Source organism: Lissotriton helveticus, chromosome 1_1 (genome assembly GCF_964261635.1).
Source record: "Lissotriton helveticus chromosome 1_1, aLisHel1.1, whole genome shotgun sequence".
Classification (NCBI taxonomy): domain Eukaryota; kingdom Metazoa; phylum Chordata; class Amphibia; order Caudata; family Salamandridae; genus Lissotriton; species Lissotriton helveticus.
Window position 1 is genome coordinate 1422565036 of NC_136057.1, and position 15153 is coordinate 1422580188.

At 46.4% G+C, this 15153-nt stretch overlaps 1 protein-coding gene across 1 annotated transcript; it reads left to right on the forward strand.

Moving 5' to 3' along the window:
- Positions 1–2851: 2851 nt before the first annotated feature.
- LOC144826735 (cyclin-dependent kinase 4 inhibitor D-like) lies at positions 2852–8862 on the forward strand. The gene is made up of 3 exons (XM_078685297.1): positions 2852–3086; positions 6024–6207; positions 6626–8862. Exons 2-3 carry the CDS (start codon positions 6064–6066, stop codon positions 6983–6985), a joined length of 504 nt encoding a protein of 167 aa, XP_078541423.1. The 5' UTR covers positions 2852–3086; positions 6024–6063; the 3' UTR covers positions 6986–8862.
- Positions 8863–15153: the final 6291 nt, after the last annotated feature.

Here is a 15153-nt window from a genome sequence, read left to right on the forward strand (position 1 = left end):
CCCTAAATCTTCAGCAAACTACCTTACCCATATTGAATTAGGATTACCTTTTATTTCTGACACTATAAAAATTGCACCCATCCTTTTATGGCACAAGGTGTGGGTCACCCCGGAGACAGCTTTTAATTGCAACTTAATTTCTGGCTGTCTTACCTTAGATGGTGTTAGAAATATAAAATGGCTGTCCCACGAGCAATCCCTGATGATCGAACTGGGCCATCCTGAGTTTTTTTCTAGACCGCTTAGTATGGAAATGATCACTAGAAAATCATTGAAACAACTTGCCATGAATCATTTAACCAATAAAAGATGGTCCATAGAAAAACTTAAAAACAGTCTTGGCCTTTCAGGAAATTACTATTAATCCAGGGCCTCAACTGTATCTCGTAAGTGATCTAACCTGTTACTCAAGAATGTTATTAACACGGTTCAGGTTTGGAACATTCTTTCGTATTATCACTTTTCCATCTTGTAACACTTGGTCGAGGGATTTGCCCACCTGCCCCTGTGATGATTTATCCCCTCAATCAAACCTACACTGTATTTTATTTTGTAAGTTTTATGTTGTTTCCCGGAGGATTATTTTGAAACCAATCCTTAAAGCATGGGGCCACCGCTCTTGCAGAATAGCCTATGTCAGATTGCAACAGCTGGAAAACGTTTCTGTGGCTCAGGCTATGTCTAGCTTTTTTAAATTATTGATTAGGTTCAGAAATTCAATGTAAAGCTTTCCATTTTTGTATATTTATATAGCGCTTAAAGCACTTGTTTTTTATTCAATCCGGATCTGCCCGCTTTTTTAACCTTGTATGTTTTTATTTTTCTGTATTTCTGCGATATGCTGCGATTGTTGTTTCTTTTTAACTTGTATGCTTTTATGAATTCATTATTGAATATCGAATAAAGCTTCTTGAAAAAATTAGTGGCCATTTCTATGGAAAATATGCTGTCTGTAAGTAACAATGCACTACCAAATGATGATTTAGCAGTGCTTTAAATAGGCAGGTAGTGTCCTGTATTGAGTACCTGCACTTTTTTCATTTGAGAGGGAGAGTACTTGTACTTCTCAGCGTTACTACAAGACATTTAATGGCAGATCACCAGCACTTCCTATGAGCAAACAGGCACTCTAAAGAGAAACTACGTAGACGTCTAGATTTCCTTTTAAAGCAGTGTGATTTAGTGACGTTCAAATATCCCCCTCACCTCTTGCCCATTAAAGAAATGTCAAAAAATGTAAATTGATACTTGTATAGCGCACTACTCACCCGCAAGGGTCTCAAGGCGCTTGTACGAATACCGCTGTGGAACCCATCCTGGCTGTCCCTGTGAGGTGTCCACTCCTGGGCACCCCCAAGGTGGAGGCCAGGCATCCTTAGCGTTGTGGGGGCCATTGTGGAGATTAAGCAAACTATTGCCCAGAGTTGCAGAGTGGGACTCCATGATTGGAAGAGGCAACTAGGCGAGAATTATCAGGTCCGTGGAATTTTTGAGCCCAAGACCCGGGAATTGAACCCTGGTCCCGGGCTAGACCTCTGCATCAGGGTCTGCCGCTCTAACCATTGAGCCAAAGATAGATGTGCATGCAGCTAAAGGTTGCTGTTCTAAAAATGTTATGTTATGTTACTTTATTTCTTTTATAGCGCACGGCAACTCCAAAGGAGCGTCCCGGCGCTTTGGCAAAGAAGGACAGCATAGAAAGCAACCACACAACAGAAAAAACAGAAAGAAAGACTAATGTGTTTGTGGTCTTAAAACGTCTGGGAAGCAATAATTAATTAAATATTCACTATTTGTCTGAAAATCTCCCTTGTCAGTGTCCTTAAATTTTGACCTGAACATTAGAATATGAAGCAAGATCATCAAAATGTGAGCCCGATTGGCAAGGGGGATAAGCAGCATGTTATGAACAGGTAGAATTATAAGAGTATGGAGAGAAGAAAGGGAAATTCAAAATTAAGTAAAATAGCCGTTCTTGCTGTCAAATGTATATTAACATAATTGAAATTATTAACTTAACGGCCTTATCGGGTAACGAAACGTTGCGACAATATGGCACGTTTTCTCTGCGTGGAGAAAATGAGTAGCTTCCAGTGTCAGCGGAGGTTCAACCGCCGGCATAGAGCGCGTAGCCTCCAAACGACCTGAACACTGCCTACACCTCACCTCAACCCTTGCCCTCCTTCCCGCTCTTTCCCTTTTTCAAAAACCGTTGCAAACTCCGCCTCCGTCACGCTGCCTGCGCGGTCCCACTTACTATTGGCCAGCGCACTATCCAATCACCAACTGAATGAGCCAGACGGCGCCCACCTCGACTAAAAAACTTATTCCGAGTTTGACACGAGTGTAAAGACCAATAATGATCACGGATTTTCTTCTAAAAACGAAACAAACTCTCTATTTCTTCCAACAGACGCCGGTTAGTTACAACAAAAAGTATGTTCTAATGCTTTCATATGCGTCACAATACATGTAATTAAATCATTAAAATTGTGACATATTTTTCTTAAAGTACTTCATTAGTGATTATTGTGATATTAATGCTGCAAAATATTATAATATGTGCATAATTGCCCTATCTATTCGTAAGTGATTGGCACATTCCAAGATGGCTCTTATATTCATTTCCGCCTATCTGTCAGCCTTTCCCAATCCCTCTTTTATGTTGCCAGCCAAGCCTTTTAAACGCAGAAAAACAAGCAAGCCGTGGAGACATCCTGTGATTGGATGCTGGGGATGGTGTGTCCCCGCCTTCACCGCGAGGCCCGAGGTCGGCCTCCTATTGGGCTACTTAGTATCTGTTTCGTAAAATAACAAAAGGCACACGGGGAACCTGTCAACCCTCCCCCACGTGGGTGTGACAGGTCACGTGATGCGGCACCCTGCCCGAGTCAATAGGGCGAGAAGCCGGCTCGGCTAGCGCTGACAGACAACAAGAGGCTGCGCTTCACGGACAACCCTCGGGGCTTGGAGCCGAAGGGGCGAGCGTCCGTCGGAATCCTCGAACACCCGCGGCGTTGGCGATAACGGGCGTCTTCTGGAAGCCCCCAACGAAGGGGGCGGGGCTCCGAGGGAGTGCAAGTAAGGTGAGGGGAGGTGAGGTGACGCTGGCTGACTGAGAGAATGATCGCATTACTAGAGGAGGCGCCGAGACCCTTCCCGGTGTACCACCCTCTACAGATGTTTATACCAACCTCCCCCTCTTACTAGCAGCAGTTGTGTGATAGCCTCGCACAACAAATGCACTTGACAGCCCCTGGGGAGTTCTCCCCGTGCAGATCATCTTTTACTCCTACATTTGGATATGTTGTGACACAAACTCTATTCTGCTGGGGTGAGGATGCATCTGATAGACCCTCCACAATTTTTTAAAATATTTATTTATTTACGACACCCTTCTGGCGTACATCCGAGACTCCACCCGAGAACAGTGCTTTCTTCTGACAACCCACAGAATTCCCCCTCACCCCCGAAATAAGAAAATCTAATATGGGATACCTCAGGGATTTATCCTGATCGCCCCACACCCATTCCGAGCAGGTAGCACCACCACACCTACCAGCCTCACCCAGCAGGGTCTAGAAGACCGCTCCTTAGTGGTCACCAGGACATTCTTCTTGACCCCTCCCCCGCCGCCCCCTTCAACTTTCCAGCAAAGGGGTCATTTAAGACCTTCCGACCTGCTTTAGTCGATATCTTCTTAGCAGGGATTAACGCGAGGACAACCCCAGCAGAGCTTTCTCCTGACAGCCCCTAACCGTGGATACCAAGAACCGTTCTTCACCGACCCCTCCCCCCAAACAGGAGTCGCAGGAGAGCGCCACAAAATGAGGAACTTTGGAACTGGGGAACTAGGGTTCGAGTCTCGCCGTCGGCTCAACACCCTCTAATTATGCGCAAATCACGTCATATCCCTGGCTCTCTAAAAACAAAATGAATATAACCTGGTGTAATGTAACTGGAGCTCATGTATTCGGGTCTAGTTAGTTTTGTTTGCCGTTTTATATAGCATAAACTGCAAAAAATAAATGAGGACCCCCTCCTTATTAGGGCTTAATTCTACCCGCCCCCACACCCTCACTCCAGCAGAGGTTATGCGAATACCTCATCTGAGCCTGTGTCAGTGACTCGATATCCCACTATAGGCTGACCCTTTCCCTTTAAAATGTCTTCCCCTCCCGTACCTAGCAGGGGTTCCTCGCGGACTCCCACCCGGTTAGAGATCGTTTACATCCCCTTCGCAGTTTCCCCTGGCAGCCCCCGGAGGTTGCCTTAATGCCTCGGTCGTTAAATGCACCAAATAGCCGCACCCAGCATAATCTGACAATCGCCACAGTGGGGTGATTCACACTGCAGGCGATAGTGACAGCCTCTACCCGAAACAACCGCTCTGTGGGATTTCCTCCTCAAGCCCACCACTCCGCAGTTACCCGTCAGCGGCGATTACCGTTTGCCTTGAACTGGACGATAGCAGGGATTCATTGATAGAACTCCACAGCCAACTCCCTCCCTCCAACTTAAGTAGTCGCAACAACTGACTAAAACGGAGCAAATACACAGTCCCAATTCACAGTACCTAATATTTATGTTTCTGAAACTAATCCAAGTTAACGAGTTGCTTTCTTGTGATGTGCCCATGTCAAAGACACCAGTACAAAGGACATTAAACTAATGCCTCGGGGGGGTTTCACACAGCCGAGACTTGGGCGTTTTTAAAATGGACTTTTCAGATTTGGAGCCTTCGTGTGTTGGTTGCCTCATTTATTTGCATTTTTTTTTCTGTAAATGGCACATCGTTACTCCGTTTAATGACGTTCGAAAAGACTGGTGTGTTGTTGGCATGTATGTATGTGCCGCTTTATTTCGCGGGTGGTTCGGACTGGATTGTTGGTTTGCCTTGTGTGGCTGTGGCGAACTAGCTTGACATATGAGAGCTCGATGGTTTACAGTTTTGACAACCTGCAATGAGAAGGCTGGTTGATTTTACTAGTGGTCTGATGTTTAGCTGGTTAACTTGCCAGTGGGGAATAATTGACGGGAGCAAGGGTCTTGTGCTATTTGGCAGCTAGCTAGTTGGATTGACAGTTGTGAGCTGGGATGCATTTGCCGAATAGGGACGGGGTGATGCTGGCTGGTTTTATTGAGGGCAGCTAGTTGTGGTGTTTGTTGAGGGTAGGTAAGGTTTTGGCTTACCTGTTGAGAGCTGGTTAATTTGCCTGTAGGGGTATTGGTTGGAGGGTGTTTGGAGCAGCTAGGTGGTTTGTTTGCCAAATGAGTTAGGGCTGGTTGGTTTGTACAGGGGAGCGGCTGCCAAACAGAGCTGGTTGGAGCGCTAGGTGGAGGAAAGTTGATTGCCCAGTCGAGGGCTGGCAGGCTGCCCTGTTTGGTAGCTATGACTGGTTTATGTTCGTGCCAGGGAAGAGTTTGTATGGGTTTTGGTTTAATTGTGGGAAGTTGAGCAGGTTAATGTTTTGGGTAGTGTGATGTAATATTTATTTTTTATATTTTTGCAGTTTAATATAGCACAAACTCGACGGTATTGAATCGCATTACATGACCACCAGTTACATTACAGATGGACACATTCATTTTTGGTAGACACGGAGTGATTTGCCCAGAACACAGGATGTTGAGCCGACACAGAGATTCAAACTTTGTTTCCCAGTTCCAAAGTTGCCAGTTCTGGTCATTATGTGTTTTAGGGTCTGCATGAATTGCAAAATGTGGATTTTCTGCCATTTATTTGGACTGAGTGTCTTGTTTTAAGGTGTATGAATCTAATACATTTTAAAGATGTCCCTTATACCAAAGTTGGGGAAATATAATCTTGGATCCTGATGGAGATTACTTCTCCTCTCATCTCAGTACACTATCTTCAGAGATCCCTCAGCCTTACAGTCCAGTCCATATGCTTAGGACTTAGGATGCATTGACAGATAAGGAAAATGTAGCTCCTGGCCCATTATTTTTGAATTTGTGGTTCTGATCAGTCGTTCACTCATTGCTCATCTCTTCCGTCTCAGGTTCTCTCTTGGTCTTGGGCTCCGGTGGCCACAGCTCTCCATGCTGCTGGACGGGGAGATTACAGCTGGTGACCAGCTGACCAGTGCAGCTGCTCGGGGTGATGTCCCGGAGGTCCGTCGTCTGCTGTACGACGAACTGGTGCATCCAGACTCCATCAACCGCTTTGGGAAGACAGCTCTTCAGGTAAGGTGCCAGGGTGGGTCATTGATGTGAGTTGTAGATTCTGGTGTCGGGGTTTATGATGGATCAGGGCAGGGTGTAGGTAGGTGCCAGAAGTAAATACAAGGAAGACCGGAAGCCATTGGTCTGGGTGAGATGGGGATGGCCCGGGCATGGCACAGGCATGTAATGAAGTGAATTCAGACTAGAGCTTTAGCATTGTTGTTTTTTTAGTTTATTCATGTGCACAAATCATTTCCATTTTCAACCTGAAGACTATTTTAGGTGTGCAAGTCTAAGAAATAACAAATGTTAGAAAAATCAAAGTATGTCTTTGTGTGTCACTTAGATCACTCACAAAGATCGCAAGTGCATTTATACTACGCAATATAAACTGGATATTCCCCTTTAATCACCCCTCTCTTTTCCTTCTCATGTCCAGGTGATGATGTTCGGCAGCCCTTCTGTAGCCAGGGAACTATTGAAACAGGGGGCTAGTGTCACCATCCAGGATTACAATGGCACCACCCCAGCCCACGATGCAGCGCGTACTGGCTTCCTTGAGACACTACAGCTTCTGGTGGAGCATGGTGCCGACATCAATGTGCCCGATTGTCATGGCTCACTGCCCATCCACTTGGCCGTCCGTGAAGGCCACGAGGATGTTGTTCTTTTTCTGTCAGCAGACTCTAACTTGCAGCAACAGGACACTGAGGGTCTGACTGCACTTGATCTAGCGAGACGTTTTGCTGGGCCCCGGGTGGTTGCCATTTTGGAGCAGCACCTCTCTTTGCTAACGTAGCGGAAGTTGAGTGGGGTTTAGGGAAGCTTTGTGTTCAGTACGGTCTCTATTCTCATGTTCCTCTTGTATTGCATAACCATTTGGAGACAAGCCTGTGTCTGGACTTAGTGGCAGAGCATTAAGAAGGTCTTGGTATCTGCTGCTATGTTTTCACAGTAGCCCCGCCACCCCATGCATCGGTTAGCTTGGTTCAGCTCCTGGTTTAACGGTTCCCTACTCTCCGCTGGTTCTTGTTTCTTTGTATTTTTCCATGTTCATGTTTTCGTTGTTTGTGGTTCTTTTAATGTTAACCGTTACAGTGATCCACAAAGGTGATTTCAGCCTTCCAACTTCCTACAGCCTGCTACAACGATGCTGTATTATATGCTGAACAAAATGTGTTGCCTAGTTTGTGTCCACGTTTGATTAGTGCTCTGCATGCATGGCACTTATACAATCAGGCTAGCCCCTTTCTCTGCCTCACCCTACATCCAACTTGGTCTCCAAAATTAATCTTGACTTCCCTGATACCACGAGTTCCCTTGTATCAGCTTTCTAAGTCAACACTTCCTTTAAAATATTTGTAACTACACGGCCCACTCCCAGTTGCCTTAAGATAAGTTATTCGTACAACAGCCCATTGGTATCAATGAATTCCAGCCAATGTATAAACATTTTTGCCACGTCAGCTCGTCTAGATTGTACCTCCTGCGTTGTATTTACTTAGTGGGGGCAGCTGCCTGTGAGGTACTTCCTGGCAAGAAGATGCTCTATCCCGAGTCCTGATCTGGCCGATGCCATGTCACTTGGTTTGAAGTCCACGACGAGGATGGCTTTGGAAGGCCACAGGGTAGGGCTGGACCTTGCCCTGTGATCTTGGTGTTTATGTGTTTTATGAAGAGCACTTTGGATGTTACGTGCCTGTAATAGGCAGTGCACTCCGTTGATTCCGATAAAAGGTACAGTTTCCTTTAACCTTCGAAGGTAATCCTTGTCTGCTCGCTGAGTTATCAATGCGCTTTTTTGCCGACGTAAGGAGCTGGTGCTCTGAAGGTCGGTCCTCGCCGAAGAAATTACCTGACTTACAACACTGCCTCTTGCCCTCCTCTGCAGTTGGCAAGTTAACTGCCTGCCGTCGCAGCACTTGTGTCTTCTATAGATTGACTAAAACAAAAACAACATGGCTGCCCCACTGTAGCACACACTTCTACTCGATGCCATGTTCTCTAAATGCATGCACCACAGGAAACGCTGCCAATATGGCAACGGCTTTCAGGCAATGCATAAAATATGTTTGCCAATCTAAGTTTTTCTGTACATTTAGTTTGTGATTAAAAACCTTATCACTTCCCTTTCTAACCATGGCAGTGATTTCAATGAACCAATTTCTGTAATTAAACAGCAGAGCTTGCTTAATCGCTTTGTGGCAGAGAATACTTAAAAATAGAAACTCTCTAGCTTGCCACTATGGGGACACAAGTTGCGACAGCGAGTTGCTGCTCCAGCTGTGCTTGCCTGTCTAGTCAGCCGCTGTTCCTGGTTTTGCTTGGCAGGGAAAACCTGCTGCATAAGTGTTGCCTCTCCCTCAGTGGCAAGTCATTCCGAAGCGCTAGGGTGTGGTAGGTTGCGATTGGGCAAGCTGTGCCCCGCAGGTGTGGCTCACAAATCCCAAAACATGGCACTCCCCTCTTTGTGAAGCATAGTCGTTGTACTGTTGGCGTAACTCGTCCCTGTTAATTTTTCTTTCTCACACCAACGTTCTCCACAAATGAATTGCATAACTTGTTAATTTCGAGTGTACATAGTAGTTTTTTAAAGTCTATTTATTATGCTTTTGAAGGATGTTGTATGTCATAATTTAAGTTTTTAAAAGCATTAAATTAATATGTACTGATTAACACACGCTTCTAAGTTTGTTTTATTGAATGTGCGCTCCGACATATCTTTCTTTTGCAGGAGAAACTGTAAAAAAAAAAAAAGTCTATATTTGACTTAAAGATGGGCCGTTCTCAGATTGTGTTTATTGTTTAATAAGCTCGAGCCAAATGTTTAGGTCTGGCTTGGCGCGAGGACTTCATGGAACTTCGAGCCCGGAACGAGCCGAGCTTTCACGTCAGGCGATGTGGCTCCAAATGCCAACCATGTAACGCGATATCGGGTTCGACCCCGAGCCTGCACTGGATGTTCTAAATCCCGGCGAAAGTTCCAGTGTTATAAGAAAACCGAAAAGGTGACTGTTGTGAAGCTCTCCGAGGTCCGCGGCCACGATTACCCCGATATGAAACTGCCCAAAAGTAAAATGTGGATTCTACCCGCCGTCACTCACGCGCTTTCCAAGAATTGAGGACGACTCATTAACCTTTGAATATAGGCAGAGATAATCTGGGGCGCATCTACTGTCTCAACGGCAGAACATTGTACGGCACAATATCATCTTGACAAGTAAACGGGGGGTGGGTGGGGTGGGGGGTGCCCCAAGGTCCCTTGCGTATACCCGTCGCGTGATCACCACGACAGTCGCCTGTGCACATTGCTAGTCTCTTTTATGGTTGTTTTACGGACACTTGCCCTCAAGACACCGTTTTAAAGGCGGCATAAGGTGATGGTTTGAGGGTTTCCGAATATCTCACAGAAAGCCATAATGTAATGCTGTGATTATGCGTGTTTTTATAGCTGGCTGAGCGCTAACTCTTTGGACTCTCGGCACTGATGGCGGCGGGGCGTGCAAACAGGCGTCAGCAGTTTTTTATTTATTTATTTATTATTATTATTTTAATTTGTGGGTTTTCGTAAATCTCCACAAAACCACATCGCGGAAGCATCAGAGCGTTTAAAGTTCTCCTGGGATCAGATGTGTGGCTCTGTGGGGGCGCTCTAGGAGGAGCGGCGAGCTCGGATCTTGCCTCCTGCCCCCTGCCTCCCACGCGGGTGTGTTGGTTGTTAGCTGTGCGTGAGTCCGTTTCTCCCAGGCCTCTAGTGGCGTCATTGTCCCAGTGTCCCTTCGGATTCTGCGCCAATGCGGCTCCTGTCCCATTGTTGCTTTCCTAATCCATGCATCAGCTTCCTCAACCACATCCAGTCGGCCTTCTCAAGGACCCGTGTGCGTGTTTTTCCTGTCCCAGTGCAGGAGTCTCCCTGTCATTCGCCCACATTACTTAGAGCTATGTTGGTTCCCGGTCCCCAATGCCAACCTACTACTTGTGAAGAATCTCCCTACTCCTGCACGCCAGACCTCCTGGGTTAGTGTACTCCCGATGGTGGAATCTCCCAGCCCCATGAGGTCTAGTTTGTGTGTGTGTGTGGAGGGGAGGAATCTCCCTGGTACATGAGCCTCACCTGCGTGCCAGTGCACTCCATGTGACCTGGCACATGAGATCCCTGGCCTGAGCCAATGTGCTCCTAGCACCGGTGCTGGTAGGGGCCTGCTGTCCTGTTCCAGCGAGGGGATCTCCATGGCCTCTGGAGCGAGAGGTCTCCTGTGTCCATGTAGTCCCTGTTGTAGGGCACACTTTCCTCCCGGTACACAAGGGATTGTCTGCCAGTAGGCTGCTGTGCCGGTGTGGGTATAATAAACAAAAAAGTTGCAAATGCCACTAATTTCCAAATTGAACGTTGGTTGCATGAACATACGAATGAAACTATATGTTAATTGAATTCCATTTATTTTAATTTCTTTATATTTTCAATTGAACACTTCTATTTTGAAAGTAATTTTCACAAATATTCTACAAATGTTAAAAACCTGGTGTGCACAACAAATATCATATACAGTGCTTACAAACTCATTGAATATTTACAGTGTTTATACAACTTACTCACCATTCAATCTTCATTCATACATCACTCAATCCACTACAAGCCACAGCGACTAACAACAAAACATAAATGATTCGAAAGATGCTGTAATGAATCTTCAGCAATCCAAAGCCAATATTTTTTCACAATGAATTGAATATATACAATTATTCCTTTGTCAATAAATCAATTATGATTTTTGGCTGTGGGTATGGCCCGCCTGTCCTATTCCAGCGTGGGAATCGCGCTGCTCCTGGTCACCTGTGCCAGTGTAATCTCTGTACCAGCGATGGTCACCAGGCTCACAAACAGTGCCAACAGTCTCAGCCTGTGATGCAGCCCTTATCTACGCTTTTACCCATACATGGTAGCGGACAGCATCTGAGATTTGTGGCAAGGGGTAAACACTACCAGTTTGTTGCACTGCCATTTGGCTTTTCCTCTGCCCCCAGAGTGTTGACAAATGTGATGGCTGTGGCAGTAGCTCATCGGCATCATCAGAGTATTCACCTGTGTCCACACCTGGACGACTGGCTTGTGAAACCATCGTACCCAGACATGACAGTGCAGCACTCCAAAATCTGTGACCATGCTTATGCACAGATTATGCCACTCCAATAACTCCCAGAAGTATTCTCTGCTTCCCTATGAAGCCATACAATCTGTTGGAGCGATGGTGGATAACCACAGTCTGTGCACCTTTCCCAGGGAAGAGAGGTTGCAGCACATAAAACAGAAAACATGGCAGGGCAGCAGTCTGGCTCGGGTCTGAGCCATGACCCAACTAGGGCTTGCCAGAATGATTATCATCTGCCATTGGGAGCCATCATGATCTCCTCAAGAAGGGCTTGGCATGGGTGTAACTTTTTTTTTGTGGGGGGGGGGGAGAGTTGGTGTGACTCCCCTCCACCCCTCAAATAATGCATTTAGGGCTTGGTATTTGGTCTGCTATTTCTAAGCTGGATTTTCTGCTCTCTGCAACAATAATACAAGACAAAACAGTGACCTTTCATGGACAACAGGAGAGACAAAGACTCCGAATAGACTGTAATGTTGCTCCTTCCATAATAAGCAAGTAGGCCATGTGGAGAGTTACATGACTACACTCTTGCCGCTTAGTTCACTAATGGAATTGCTTGAGACAAGCCAATATTGTTTCTAAGATCATGTTTAAAAACTCGCTTTTAATAAATGTCTGTCTATGCAGTGATATGATGTACTACGGTGAAATGCTGAAGTGTTCTTTTTTGCATTTTGAAGAGCATATCATATTTTACATTGTTTGTTGCATGATATACAGGTCAAATGTTTTGATGGCTTGGCTCGTGCACCACCTCTTAGAGCCAAGTCCTGGCCCTTGGTTCACCCCATTCATTTGCTGGCATGCCCACCTACATTTGTGACTCAGGATGGCAGGGTGTTAGTACATGATTCAGTCAGTCACTTAGTAAAATGATTTGTAAAGTCAGAAGACTGGAACAATGGGGATCTGTCCACAACCACAGATTGAACAACTCAATCATCAAGGCTTCTTGCAGCAGTGAAGAAGAAGATTGGATGCTGTGAAAATACATTTAAGCAAGTGATCCCAGGGCAGGGTATCCAGGTTATTGTGTTGTGCGTGACCATAAGCGGTACAAAAGGGGGTGGTGATGGACGGAGCATCTGAACCAATCAAACACTCGCACCCAGTCAAAAGATCTGGGTTTAATCCATCACCGTTCTTTAGCCCACTCTGCCACCCCAGTTCAGACATGGCCGTATGCAAATCAGTCTGACCCTGTGCCTCATGGGAACAGTCCAGCCCGAACTGCCAAGCCAAAGAACGGTGATGGATTAAACCCAGATCAGTTGACTGGAGGTGAGTGTTTGTATTGTCAACGCTCCGTCCATCACCACCTTTGTTTTTTTCTGTGCGTGACCATAGTCCTGAATTACCAGGGAGAACTACCATGCTTAGGTGTGACAGGCAGGGACATTGCTTTAGAGGTTTTTTTGAGTGTGACATTGCCCAAATGCTTTCTTAGCTTGATAGTAAGGTGTGCGGGCTCCGAGTCGGGTCTGCTATGTCTGTGCCAGCTTTTCTTGTTCTCATTTCACTAAGGACCTTTAACTTGTTCATTTTGTGCATCAGAAATATACATCGATACCAGCTTTCCTAAAAAGTAGTAAATCTGCCCCATGAATGGGTGCAAATTTACAATTTTCTTGGAATTCACTAACCATGGCAGTAGTAGGCTTGGAAAGCTGTGCCACTCAAGTTTCCAGGAGTAGTATTGGCAATCTAACAGGTGTTAGGATGAATGCTTGAAAGTAGTCTTACCAGTGCAATTGGTAGCATTTCAACCTAGTGGTTTACGGCCACTGTGCCACTCTAAACCTAGGCCCACCAAATGCAAATCAGTAATGACTGTCCATTCTGAACCTTCGTCATCTCACCCCTCCACCCTTCAGTCCACTGTTTTTTCAGTTTGAAAATTTGAGATTCACACACATGAATCCCATTGACTAAGCTAACTCCTGGTACTGGGGCACAAACCCTGCTCAAAATGTTGCCTTCCTTCAGCTTAGCAGGATTAGGTGACAAATGCAATAGGAACAATTGATAGGTGGAATGTTGAACAGAGTCAAACACTCAGCCCCAGTCAGAGATCTGGGTCTAAATCCATTGTTTTTGAGCTCACCACTGCATTCTAGTTCTGACCCAACCAAATGCAAATCAGCATTTACCCTAATCCCCATGAGGGTTGATACCCCGAAACCAATCCTAGGATGCTTGTTTCTGGTCCAGGGAGTACCTGGCCTGGCTGTTCTGGCTGATTTATTTCCATGGGGAGCCGGGGTCAAGACTGTTTAGCATATGGCTGAACCAACACTGGAATGGCGTAGTGAGCAAAAAATCAACAGATTTAGGCCCAGGTCTCTGTCTGGTGTGAGTGTTTGACATTGTTCAGCATTCCATTCATCAATTGTTCTTTTTAGGTCTCGCCTGTCGATGCGCATGCGCATCGAGCAAGGCGAGAGTATTGCGAGTTATCCACTCTTTATCCACACTGCAAGGAATCGTGGCGATTCCTTGCAGTGCCCGTGACTTTTAAGGTCAATGCGCATGCGCATTAAGCTTATGCGCATGCGCATTGACCTTAAAAGTCACGGGCGCGTGCATGTCCGTCTTTGTTTACCGTGTCGCATTTCTCCTCCCCCCTCCCCTCTCTTCCCTTCGGCTTGTTTGTTGATTTGACCCGCTCCGCCCCCTCCCCTTCCCACCGTGTCCCATTTCTCCTCCCCCCGCCCCTCTCTTCCCTCCGGCTTCGTTTTTTTTTTTGTTTATTTTACCCGCCGTGTCTCCGATCCTTTCGCTTGTTTATTTGAATGAGCGTTTCCCTGGCTTAGAGCGGCACCCAATTCATGGGTGCCTTACTTTAATGTATACAGATGCTTGCTCTCCTCCCTTTGTGAGTGTTTCTCTGGCTCAGGCAAGCATGCTGCTGGCTTTCACGTTCCTGTAGCTGTACCCTTTACATCCGTGTTCCTAACCTTACTGCTTCAGACTATTAAGCCACCTTCACACCACCAGCCCCCTTTAGCAGCCCACGCATGCTCCTCCGCACAGAGGTTCCAATCACAGTAACTGCATGCCACAGCTTCTTCGTAACTAACGTCCTCCTGTGCCGTGAACCTCAGAGAACGAACAAGAAAGAGGTTACTGGAGGTTCTTTCAGTGGGTACACACTCTCCCTGAAATCTCAGCTGAGGGGCACCGACAGCGAAACTGGTTAATGCAATCTAGTATCGCATTTCTCCTCCCCCCTCCCCTCTCTTCCCTTCGGCTTGTTTGTTGATTTGACCCGCTCCGCCCCCTCCCCTTCCCACCGTGTCGCATTTCTCCTCCCCCCTCCCCCCTCCCCTCTCTTCCCTCCGGCTTCGTTTTTTTTTTTGTTTATTTTACCCGCCGTGTCTCCGATCCTTTCGCTTGTTTATTTGAATGAGCGTTTCCCTGGCTTAGAGCGGCACCCAATTCATGGGTGCCTTACTTTAATGTATACAGATGCTTGCTCTCCTCCCTTTGTGAGTGTTTCTCTGGCTCAGGCAAGCATGCTGCTGGCTTTCACGTTCCTGTAGCTGTACCCTTTACATCCTTGTTCCTAACCTTACTGCTTCAGACTATTAAGCCACCTTCACACCACCAGCCCCCTTTAGCAGCCCACGCATGCTCCTCCGCACAGAGGTTCCAATCACAGTAACTGCATGCCACAGCTTCTTCGTAACTAACGTCCTCCTGTGCCGTGAACCTCAGAGAACGAACAAGAAAGAGGTTACTGGAGGTTCTTTCAGTGGGTACACACTCTCCCTGAAATCTCAGCTGAGGGGCACCGACAGCGAAACTGGTTAAT